Genomic DNA, 11,455 nt, shown 5'->3' on the forward strand with positions numbered 1-11,455 from the left:
ATTTTTGGAGACAAATATTGTGTTAAGTAGGTATTATACCGATTATAAAATTGAGTAACCATTGAAGTAATATATTACCGATCTAGATAACTGTGATTTTAGTCTATTGAATTATTTGAATTTCGATGAGATAACCCACCTCGAGTACCAGATAATTATTTGTCAAATACCTACTCGGTTTCGTGTGATAAGAAATAATTTATTTCCGAATTTTGGTTAAAAATTGACAATATTGAATTTGAAAGAGAAAAACTTTTTTAATGTTTCCGGTTGCATTGTAGTCATTTAAGTCATTGGACTATGATTAATTTGAATTAGAATATTAATAACTTTAAGTAAATATAATCTATTATTTTGGGAATAATAATAACGGTAGGCGGTACTTGAAAATCCATGACCAAAAGAAATCATTGTTTAAAATTTAAATTATTATATTATTGCAATAATTATTGTTAAGTGTTTAAAAGATAAGATACATAGAATATAGATAATATTTATATATTTATTATTTTGGTAGTGGTGTCGTGACCTGCTGATATGAATATCTTATAGGTACATAATACATCAGTTATTATATATATATATATATAAAAAAAATGTAAATATAAACGCGTATCAGTTAGCAATAACTAGGTATTTATTGACGAAGTATCTACCTCCATTGGGAGGTCTCTTTACTCTATATTTCCTACGAATAATACATAATTATATCAATTAAGCTTATTGTTAAATTATTGTTAACAAATTGTCTAATAAAAAAAAAAAAGATGTTAAAAAAAATATAGGTATATATTTATTAGTTAAATAATAGCTTAACAAAAAATATTTATTTATATTTTCCCAGTTCAATAAAATCAAAAAAAATTAAGCTTATTACTAATTTAATTTTAGAATTCAATAAGAAACCTAAACACTAAAAATCAACTTCTCTTATTAGTAATTACATACAAATCATTATTAATTTAGATTTTAATGATTTTTTTTTTATAGGTCAACAAAATCTGAATTGTACTCAAATTTATAGTTCAATACCTGATGTCCTAGATATGTACTACCTATTACTTATTGTATAGACTGAAGATGATCGTGCTCTGTCATTTACAAATGTAGTACCTAATTGTACAAAGATGTATTTTTAAGTTAATACTGTTTTACAGTCGCTTCACACGAACTAAACACTGCAATAATAATATTGTCAAACACTATGGTAACGAGAATTCTAGGTGGTAAATGTAGATCTCCACAATTAAGACATGAAAATCACTAATCAACTGGAACGATAACTTTCCAAACACCGTCAGACGTCAGTAGTACAATAAGTGCAGAGGGGTGCCAAGAGCTCTAAAGTCCCCTCTTTAAAATTATTTTTGGATTTTTAGTCTTTAATTTCTATTGGTTGTAACATTGGTAACATGACTATTAAACCATTTAGTTAAGTTGAGAAAAAATTATTTTGATGATAAACCAGATTTTAATTTTGTGGTAGATACGACTTTTCGAGTAAAAGTACATGTTTAGGAGGATTCTACACCCGTGTATTTGTTGTCTCCGTTTTACAAGTGCATAACTTGAAAAATTTACGCTTAGCAGCTTACGTTTAGCTTTGATATTAGAATGAATCAGCTATTATTAAACTTAATGGTAAGAAGTTAATCTGTGCTTGTATATAGGTTATTTACGATAATTTCTTTTTAAGCGAGTTATAAGTATTTTTTAACTGCACATTTTTTATATCCACATAAAACTCGATAAAAAGTTAAATTATCGTAAAAGACTTTAATATTAACACCAATAAAATTCTTTCTATTAGATTTCAATAACATATACCTAGATGTTTCTTTTTTAAATCCGGATAAATAATTTATTCTATAACTTTTTTATTAATTTTGTTTGAAATTTTAGACAACATTTTTAATATTATTCGTAATAATTTTACAGTAATACATTTTAGTCAAAGTGTACGCTCGAAATTATGTATATATATAATATCATATTAATTATTTTATTTTTTTTTATACTTTTAGAAGTGTATTTAGCTAGTATAGCTAAGTTTACCTACTTACTAGTTACCAAGTTGATTCAATTTTAGTGTTATACAATAAATATTAAAATTTTTTTTTTATTTTTCACGTAAAAAGACGTAGTTGCTTTCCCATAACCCATAATAAAAAATCCTGACTTCCTGGCTACGACGTTACTGAATGAATAATACGGTTTGCACGTTGCACGAGGACACGACGTGCGTCATGAAAAAGTACAAATAAGCGTAAGCGAATTAGGACGTGTAAGACCTGCAATCAGGTCTACTACAATAAAATGGGCGAGATTATAATAGCGAGTACGAGAGAGAGCATATTATAAAAGGGGAGAGGAGAACGCAACGCGCAGCAGACGGAAAAAAATCAATACGATATTTCGCGGCGGTCCATCCAAGGCGACAACGCCGACAACCGCCGCGGTCGCTTTCACCGGGTTATTTTTTCCCATTATTAGTATTGTTTAATATTTTATTTTTTATTTGTCACAATCGTCGGTGCCACAAGCGATTACCAAAAAAATAAATATATGTTGTTTTAATGAAAACAAAAACAAACGGCGAGTCGGCAGAGAACGAAGTCACAACTCTGCCAGTCGTCGCGAACGATCATATTAATGTTCCGAGGATGATTCATTTGACGGGCCCCTCCTTCGTGCGCACGATATTTTTATTATTATCTCCCCCTTTACGAGCGTACGCAGTGTATCGGCCCTTTTACGCGCGTGCATTTATATTTATAAACAAGATTTTCTCCGAGTAGGCCCATCCGAATATAATAATATATTATCGTCGTTGTCCGCGCGGAAATAAAAACAAAATTTTCCAAGGCACCGCGACGATTTCGTCGTGACATCAATTATATATATTATTAAATTGGTCATCAACCATTTGTAGTATTTTATACACTACTTCACCGCGATGTCATTTTCATTCGTCTAAAATGAATTTTGTTCTATGGTCATTCGCTGCGTGTGTGGGAAGTGCTCTTATTTTAGAAACACATAATTTGAGACTACGAAGACGGCACGGGTCTCGTCCTCTTGTCGTTCCATTTAAAGGCTCCGACGAACCGGCACCGGCGCCCAAGTTGGTAGCACTGCCGGAGCATCCATCACCATATCAGTTTTAGTAGTAGTGTTATCTACGCGTCTGTTCCGCTGCCGCATCCATCCTATAATCATTCACTATGGCGGTAGTTTTTTCTCACTCAGACTCGGACACTTTCTAATCACTTTTTCTCTCTCTCTCTCTTCCGCTCGCCAACCAACAAAAAGAGACGGCGGAACGGCGAAAAAACCAAATAAAATTAGCCAACCGTACGTGTGTGTGCATCGGTTGGATTGAATGAATAAACGCTGATAATAAACTAAGAAATGGGAGAAAGAAAAAATAAACTTAAGAAGTCGAACCGTTCAGACTCCAAAGTTCAAGTTCAACACACAAAAGGAAAGATATAATACAGCATAATATTAATGTTGTGCGATGAGATTTGTTTTATTCACGAATCGTACACACACAGACACACTTAAGACGCGTATCGTGGAAAGTGATACGAAATAAATAATGGAATTATAAATAATATTAAAGAAAAAACAAACAAAATAAAGTAGAGAGCATCAAGTTTGAAATACGTATAATTTTTCGATGAGAAATTAAACACGCATGCATTAAAATACTTAAATAATATATAGGTATAAAATAAATGCTCCTACGGGAACATATCGCTTTATAACAATGTATATGATTATTAGAATTTTATTGAAATGTTAGTATGTTTTTGAATTTATAAAAATTTTTTTTTATTTTGTAATAATAAAAGATTACGTTGTGGAAGTACTAATATTATATATATTTTTTTTTATATTTATTTTATTTAATACCAAAACGTAAAGACGAAAACTTTGTTTTATAAATATACATATTATCATATGCGTATTGTTGTATATAAATTGTTTGTTGAATTATTTTTACTGTCTGTCGGTGGACCTGAGCTTCTCCTCGATGACTTCTTGGGAAGCTTCCGAATGGTCAGTAGCCTGGAACGCCTTGTGTACGCCAACCAGTGACTTCTTGAGCGCGTCGTAGCTGGATGAGTAGACCATCTTCTTCTTGACTTTAGCAGTGTCTGGGCACCAGCAAAGTAAAAAGAGCTTTTGCTTCTTTGAGCTCTCGGACGTACCCTGACACTGGTGAGTGTACTCGAAGTCAAACAGACCGTAACGGCATTCTTGCGGGCCGGCCTTTTGTAGGTCTTCTAGGAACGAGTCGTAAGTAGAGTTGCGCTCGCCGATCACTTCGATGTCGATCTGCTTCTCATCCTTGATGTGAAACACCACGTACCTGTGCTTCTTGTCCTTTTTGATCTCCTCGTAGACCTTTTTGCACGCATCCGCTACGGTTACTCCCGATGCCATTTCGGACCGATTTACGACTACAATTAGATTGTGCGTGTGCGCAATAAACGTTTACCGCTTCGACGGGCGAAAAACGGAATTAGGCGCGGATTTTAGCGGTAAATTACTCACACTCACGATCAGAGAGAATATGAATAAAACGCCCGACGTCCGCTGCAGAAAAGCACTTCGACAATTTGTTGTACTGCACAGCACAGTGTTGTACTACTACGGGCATTAGATTCTTACAATATGACTCAGCTCGACTCCGATTTAAGCACTCCCCAAGGAATATATAAGTTACGTTATCATGGAAGAGAAATCTAACGGACGCGCTACCGCACGATACCGTGCCTGTGTAGACACTGCTAACACATGATCAGCTGGCCGTAGCCCGTAATCAGACGCCGGTGATACTAAATACAAATCGCACGGCCAACTCTACTATCAGCACTATACTTCAAACTTCAAAGTTTGTATATTATCTTCTTAAGTTTGAAGTTTCTCGTAACTCGGAACTAGTCTTTAACTTAATTTTCAACGCGCAAAGTCTGGGTAGATGATTCAAACATTTATATTTATTTTGAAGCATCTACAAACATAAATACTGTTATTATTGTTTTTTGATTTTTCTGTATCATAATTCATTATTACAATACACGTATTACATGCAGCTATCTCAAATATGTAAAAATAATTTAAATATTTTTGAGAACATCATAATAATTTAAACAAATTGAATTAAATTATTGTTTTACATTGAACACGGAGATGTACCTATAACTGCAGCAGTATAAAAATTAATATATTTAAAATTTTATAAAAATGAAATTAAAATTTTACTAGAACTTAAAATGATATTTTAATAAGACCAACAGGTAGATAAACATATTTTATTTACGTTATTATTTAATGACAATGATTAGTTTAGATTTTCAGAACTTAAACTTAAGATGCGTAAAGAAAGTATGAAACAATAAGTATAATAGGACTACGATGATATCTACCTATTCATACAATATTCTTAAACTTAACAGTTCACAAAATTGAAAATATTCCGACTGTTGACTAATGATTCTTATTTCTTATAATAATTGTATTTGGTAGATATCAGTGCATAATACATAATAAAAAATACTAAAAAGTGTAAAACTAAAACAAAGAATATTATAATTACTATAATGGGTGGGTACTAATATATTAAAATTTGAGGCTAATGGATACAATTTTTTTGGAGGCCCTAATATGTCTGTAATCAAATTTACTAAATATTATAGTATTAATTGCTGTACAGTGGTCAATAAAAAAATTAATAAGGTATGCAAGTAAATCAATTAACTATATAATAATAATAATGATATTATTATGATTAGGTGTAATGAGAATAAAACATTTTCTGCTTCAATCCTGAGCTAAAGATGAACCAGTAATTGATAAATTCAATTATTTTATACTTTTTATAGCCATGATATGAACAGAGATCTATATAATATTACAATAAAGATATATGATTTTGTATACTAAAGTACAAAACGTCAAAACATCATCTATGAGTATGAATTATATACCTATTATCACTTGTGTAGATGTGTCGTTGTCGAGAAATGGTAAGAAAAAATCCAAAGGGAATATTTTGAAAAGTCTTAGTGGATACACTGCGCGGAAACGAACACGTTGTGCACGGTTGGTGACCTAAGCGCTAAGCGGTGATACGTAAACATAACTGTAATCCAAAATACGTACACGTCTCGCCAGTTCACCACTCGCCACTGACTTCTCGTATTGTATTGCATTATGCACAGGTTTTATAGTAAATTTATAGTAAACTAGTTTTTGAACGTTTTTTTTAAGTTTTAGTAAGAATATTTGACCTTTCGTCAACCGTTATTGTCTGAGTTAAATTTGTTTTTGAAAAAATGGTTAAAAAAGAGAAATCTGAACCTTTGTTCACCAAAGAAGAAGAACAACTGTTGTCTGATTTTAGTAGAAGTGTTACCACCAGGTCTTTAGCATTGTTCTATGGAAGTGCTTTCGTGGTCTCCTCATTGCCCATATGTAAGTACTACCTAACACCTAAGTACATTTAGTTACTATTTAACTACTTAATCAATTTATTCATCTAACCAAAATTACTTATTTGCAAAGGGCTCTATTGGAGAATACACATGATTGAAATGATGCCAGCTCTCGTTTGGTTCATTCTTGTCACTTTAGGCAGCACATACCTTATTTCATTTGCCTATAAAAACACTAAATTCATACTGAAACACAAGGTGTGTATTGGACTTTTTGTTTTTATGTAAAATTGTGTATGTTTAGTAATAAGTGTACATTATGCATTATGATTGTTTAGATAGCAATCAAAAGGGAAGAAGCAGTAACCAGAGAAATTGCTAGAAAATATGCTGATGACAAGAAAATTAGTAAAAAAGAAAAGGATGAAAAGTAAATATATGATTAATTTAATATTTCATTAAAATGCTTTCGGTTATTATTTTATTTTTTTTAAATAAGTTTATACTTATAATGCACTAAATTTCACATGTAATAATTTTGCTAAACAATTGATAACTACATTAAGTTACATTAATTTACATTTGTTTTAAATTTATATTATAATTATAAATTAAAGATTCTGCTTTTAAATTGTTTAATAGATTAATATATTATATTGTTTAAAATTATTTTGATTTAGATTGATTGCATTGCTAAATTATAAGTAAGATGATAAATTATTGTGTTTTCAACTTTATTTAACTTGAAATTAAATATTGAAAATTGCCTTAAAAGTGTTTGAAAATGAAATGTATCAAAATATTATGTATTATTATTGGCTTTTAAGGCAATTTATTAAGTATAAGTTAAAATAACTTTTTATCAGTTTATCGATAATATTTCCTTCAATTAATTTTATAAGTAATATTTGATTTTTTATATTAATATTATTTTATTGTATGATTATAGAGCTCTATTCCAAAAAAACGATGTAGCGGATTATGAAGCAACAGCATTTTCAATTTTCTACAACAATGCATTATTTTTGGTCATTGTAGTTTTGCTCAGCTTCTATCTTCTTAAGGGATTCTCAACTACAGCGTATCCTTTTAAAATATACTTAATGTTTGAAATACTTAAACTTAAATTGTATTGTGCAAGTTAAGATCATGACCAGTATTTTTCATGTGCAGCCTGCTTGGTTCTCTAAATTTCCATCCACTAATTTTATAGCAAGTAGTGATAGTTGTTTAGTCTGTGTGACTGGTTATGGTCTTAATTTTTGCAGAGTTTAGAAATGGCGATGTCCAAAAATGTATACAATTTTTGGTATCATAATGAATATCATAAATTATTATTATCATATCTTGTTTATATGCTTGCATTTTTACCAAAAAAAAATAGGAATATATATTTACTTTTTTATATATTTAAAATTTGAGATACAACTGTATTCTGGAACAAAATAATCTAAATTGTTATTGAAATATCTATTTCATTCATTTTATCTTTTTTCTTAAAAAAAACAGTTTTTTTACTTAGAAAGTTAAACATTCCTTTGTTCTATACATTTTTACACCTTGTAATTCAAGAGAGAAAATAACTTTTACATGTTAATTAAACCTCATAAAAACATAATTTATAACTCATCCAAACATTTGAATAACATTGTTTTTGATTTGTATAAAATAAATTACCTTAACTCAAATATTTATAGGAATTACATATTTTCTGTTGGAATTGCAAGTGGATTAATTGCCTTGTTTTCAACCGGAACTCAGTAAACATTCTTTGTGACCTGCCACCTCGACATCGCAGAATCTAAGTTCTATGTACTCAGGAAGTTATACAGTAAGAAGTATATGGGCTTAAAAAAAATTGTGTATACAATTTAAATAAATAATATATTAGATCCTATTGTAAAAAAATGTATCATTTTTTTTTTCTATTGTTTGAAAAAGTTTTTTACTTGAAACATCTATTGCAAGTGTTGATTCACTAACAATAATATAATAGTTTATATTTGTTCATTTTTATTTTTTTTTAAATTAATATGCATTAAAATAAAAAATATAAAACTAATAGTTTATTATATCTATATTATATTTTAGTTATTCATTTGTATCTATCAACAGTTCTTCCTTTAAATTCCTTTAAAATGTGATCAATGCTATTAGAATAGTTAAATTTAAATTATCATATTATAATATTATTGATTTTTAAAATATCACAAAACATTTTTCTACAGTGACGTACATTGATTGAGATTTTGACAATCATGTGTAATTCAATGTTAAAATGATGTGGAGTCCCTTATGCATAAAACACTTAGTATTTGGAGTTTTAAAAAATCTTATTAAAATGCTTGGTAATGAATTAGTAGTTTAAACTCTTGATATTAGTTAATCAGCTAGAAGTTCTAAACATTGATATGTTCAAAATAGTTATGAGAATAAATTAATTACTGGTATTAATCAAATTTGATCTTTTGTTGGGTTTTTAATAAAAATGTGCAATTAGTTGTAAAAAGTTTTAGTGTGAAATATTCTAACCTATTCAAAACTGTAATTAGGTAATATTAGTATTTATTAATTACTATGTTCATATATCAATATGTTGCATTTTTTAGATTCTGAACGGAGTGATGAGTGTATTGATTTTACAGTGATGTGTGTTTTTCTAAATCGTTAGTCACAATTTTTTTTTATAAATGTTTATAGTTCAAATATTTACGAAATCTATCGAAAACACGAAAATTTGTAAGTAATTTTGAAGTTGAAAAATCATAAAATTTTTTGTGTTTATAACTAAGGGTTAAAAATACTACACTTATGTTTTCTCTAAGTTTTCCTTCAAGTAGCTATAGTAAAAACTCGAAGCATCATTATAGGAACAATTTTAAGTGTGTTTGAATTTTAAATTTTTACAAAATAGTGTAACGATAATGATTTATCCTCGAACAATTTTAAATATTTGTTAATATTCAAAAAGTATTAGTCGTAGATACTTGAAAATTTTACCAGTTATTTAGATTGTCAATTTCTTAACCATGACTTTTGCAAATGTGTCCTAATTAAAAAATAAAATATTTGTTTCAAAATAGAATATATGAGAATATTTAAATATAATATATCCTAGACTGAAAAATCATCTTCGTTCAAAATCGTTTTTCGTATACAATGATACCTATCATTGCATTCAAATTTAATCTACCCTAGTCCGAGGTTCACCCCACCCCTTAATCTACAGCAGAGCCCGCTTTTTTTTTTTAATGCTTAATTTTATGTTTTTCAAGTGTAAAATATGTTTCAAGTACACTGTATTCTAAAAATATAATTTTATTGGAAAATTTAATGCATTATTTAACATTTTAAAAATTAAAATACAAGTAGCATGAATTTTTTTAATAATTAATTATGTACAAAAATAAAATAGAAAAAGTCAAATTTGTCATGTCACACTGACAGATTAGTCATGTATGTACTTATATACAATTTTCACTAACATATTTTATTAGTTTTTGTATTTTTAAAAAAAGAATATTTAATTGTTACATTCACTTTTTAAATTTTTTTAGCGAATTTAAGTGTGAACTTTTCTCATATTTCTTAAAAGTTTCTTTTTAAGTTAGCTTTAAGTATAATTTAAATGACCATATTTTTTAAAATTTAATTAATTTTCAATGAAATTGATATCCCCAACATCTTCATTTAGTATTAATAATAAAATCTATTTTAAACTAATATTAAAAATAAATTTAAATTAGTTTTATGTCAGGTCTTTAAAATATGTTTTTTTTGTATGTCTGTATTTTTATGGGTTAATTTAATGCAACTAATTAAGTTAGGTACCTACTAATCTGCTTTAGTCATTTTCAAAATATGTAAAATAGTATTGATACACTTATTATGAGTGCATTAGGTAAATCATAACATACTAGCTAAATAACCTAGCTTCGCTCATGTAAAGTTTTTTGTGTTACCGACGTATAACTTTTTATTTTATCAGTTTTTGTATTATAGGTTGCTTTTAGATGTGTAGAGTATAGACCCTAGTTTGCCCGTTTATTGTAACAACCAGAAATTGGCAAAAATGTACTAACCATGGTGCATATTTAAAATTAATATGAAAAATATGAAAATAATTTTTAAATTTATAATAATTATATTTATAATTTATAATTTTTTCATTTTTAACCCTTTTAACTTCTGTAGGGGTTGAATTTTTAAAAATCCTTTCTTAGTAAGTGTCTACATCACAAAAAAAACTACTATCTAAATTTCTTACTCATAGCTTCAGTGGTTCCGGTTAAGCAATGATGAATCACTCAGGACAAGTCATTATATATACATATATAAATTTATGTATAATATTAATATATTCACTCACGTGTACACACTACATAGTGAAAACGAGTATTTAAATTAATGTACCTGGTTATTATAAAAAATTTATTTTAAATTGTTTATCAACGGTATAGTTATTAAATGTTCTTTATGTACAGATAGTGTAATGTAGTGTAGTTAAATATTGTGATTTGGACATGGGAAACCTTTGACCAACAATAATTTAATAAACATCATGGTGTTCGTAAAGTAGCTAAGCATGACTTGTCAAGAGAAGATTTGATCGATTTGGATGGCATGGCGTGAGGTGTTTGACGTTTAGTGAACCACTAAGTGAGCCTATTAACGGTTGAATTTTGAAATCATTTTTTAGTTGACGTTGGTATGTCGACTACATCGTCGTCTAATAACAAACATGTAATCGCTAAATATAATAGTGTGATATGCTAATATTACCAATAAACTTGGTAATCCAAAAACCTGTGAAGTTTTTATCGAAAATCAATAACGAAGAGTGCGCGTAGTAGAACACAATTTCCCGGGTGTTCGAGTATTCAAAACGTGAAAGCTGGATGACATAGAATCGACACTTTGCTATAAATTATAGTTTCGTCAGAGTTGGTAGCGTTGGTAGCGTTGGTTCGCATTATCAGACCGATTTCGAACAATGATCTCTGCGGTCA

General features: G+C 28.9%; 2 protein-coding genes across 2 annotated transcripts; one reads left to right on the top strand and one right to left on the bottom strand.

Annotated features, from left to right (window-relative positions):
• Positions 1 to 3,933: 3,933 nt before the first annotated feature.
• Positions 3,934 to 4,681, bottom strand: LOC112593778 (cofilin/actin-depolymerizing factor homolog). Its single transcript, XM_025338323.1, has one exon. It carries the CDS (start codon positions 4,450 to 4,452, stop codon positions 4,006 to 4,008), a length of 447 nt encoding a protein of 148 aa, XP_025194108.1. The 5' UTR covers positions 4,453 to 4,681; the 3' UTR covers positions 3,934 to 4,005.
• Positions 4,682 to 6,150: 1,469 nt separating this feature from the next.
• On the top strand, positions 6,151 to 8,354 carry LOC112593767 (translocon-associated protein subunit gamma). The gene is made up of 5 exons (XM_025338313.1): positions 6,151 to 6,486; positions 6,577 to 6,704; positions 6,785 to 6,876; positions 7,396 to 7,527; positions 8,144 to 8,354. Exons 1-5 carry the CDS (start codon positions 6,348 to 6,350, stop codon positions 8,208 to 8,210), a joined length of 558 nt encoding a protein of 185 aa, XP_025194098.1. The 5' UTR covers positions 6,151 to 6,347; the 3' UTR covers positions 8,211 to 8,354.
• Positions 8,355 to 11,455: the final 3,101 nt, after the last annotated feature.

Source organism: Melanaphis sacchari, unplaced genomic scaffold (assembly GCF_002803265.2).
Source record: "Melanaphis sacchari strain LSU unplaced genomic scaffold, SCAv2.0 Contig0_pilon_pilon, whole genome shotgun sequence".
NCBI lineage: Eukaryota > Metazoa > Arthropoda > Insecta > Hemiptera > Aphididae > Melanaphis > Melanaphis sacchari.

What these genes read in the sequence shown, in the direction of transcription:
- LOC112593778 (XM_025338323.1), bottom strand. Translation starts at nt 4,452, where the DNA reads ATGGCATCGGGAGTAACCGTAGCGGATGCGTGCAAAAAGGTCTACGAG.
- LOC112593767 (XM_025338313.1), top strand. Translation starts at nt 6,348, where the DNA reads ATGGTTAAAAAAGAGAAATCTGAACCTTTGTTCACCAAAGAAGAAGAA. An exon ending in AATTCATACTGAAACACAAG is followed by an intron (nt 6,705 to 6,784) that starts GTGTGTATTGGA and finishes ATGATTGTTTAG; the next exon opens with ATAGCAATCAAAAGGGAAGA. An exon ending in AAGGGATTCTCAACTACAGC is followed by an intron (nt 7,528 to 8,143) that starts GTATCCTTTTAA and finishes AAATATTTATAG; the next exon opens with GAATTACATATTTTCTGTTG.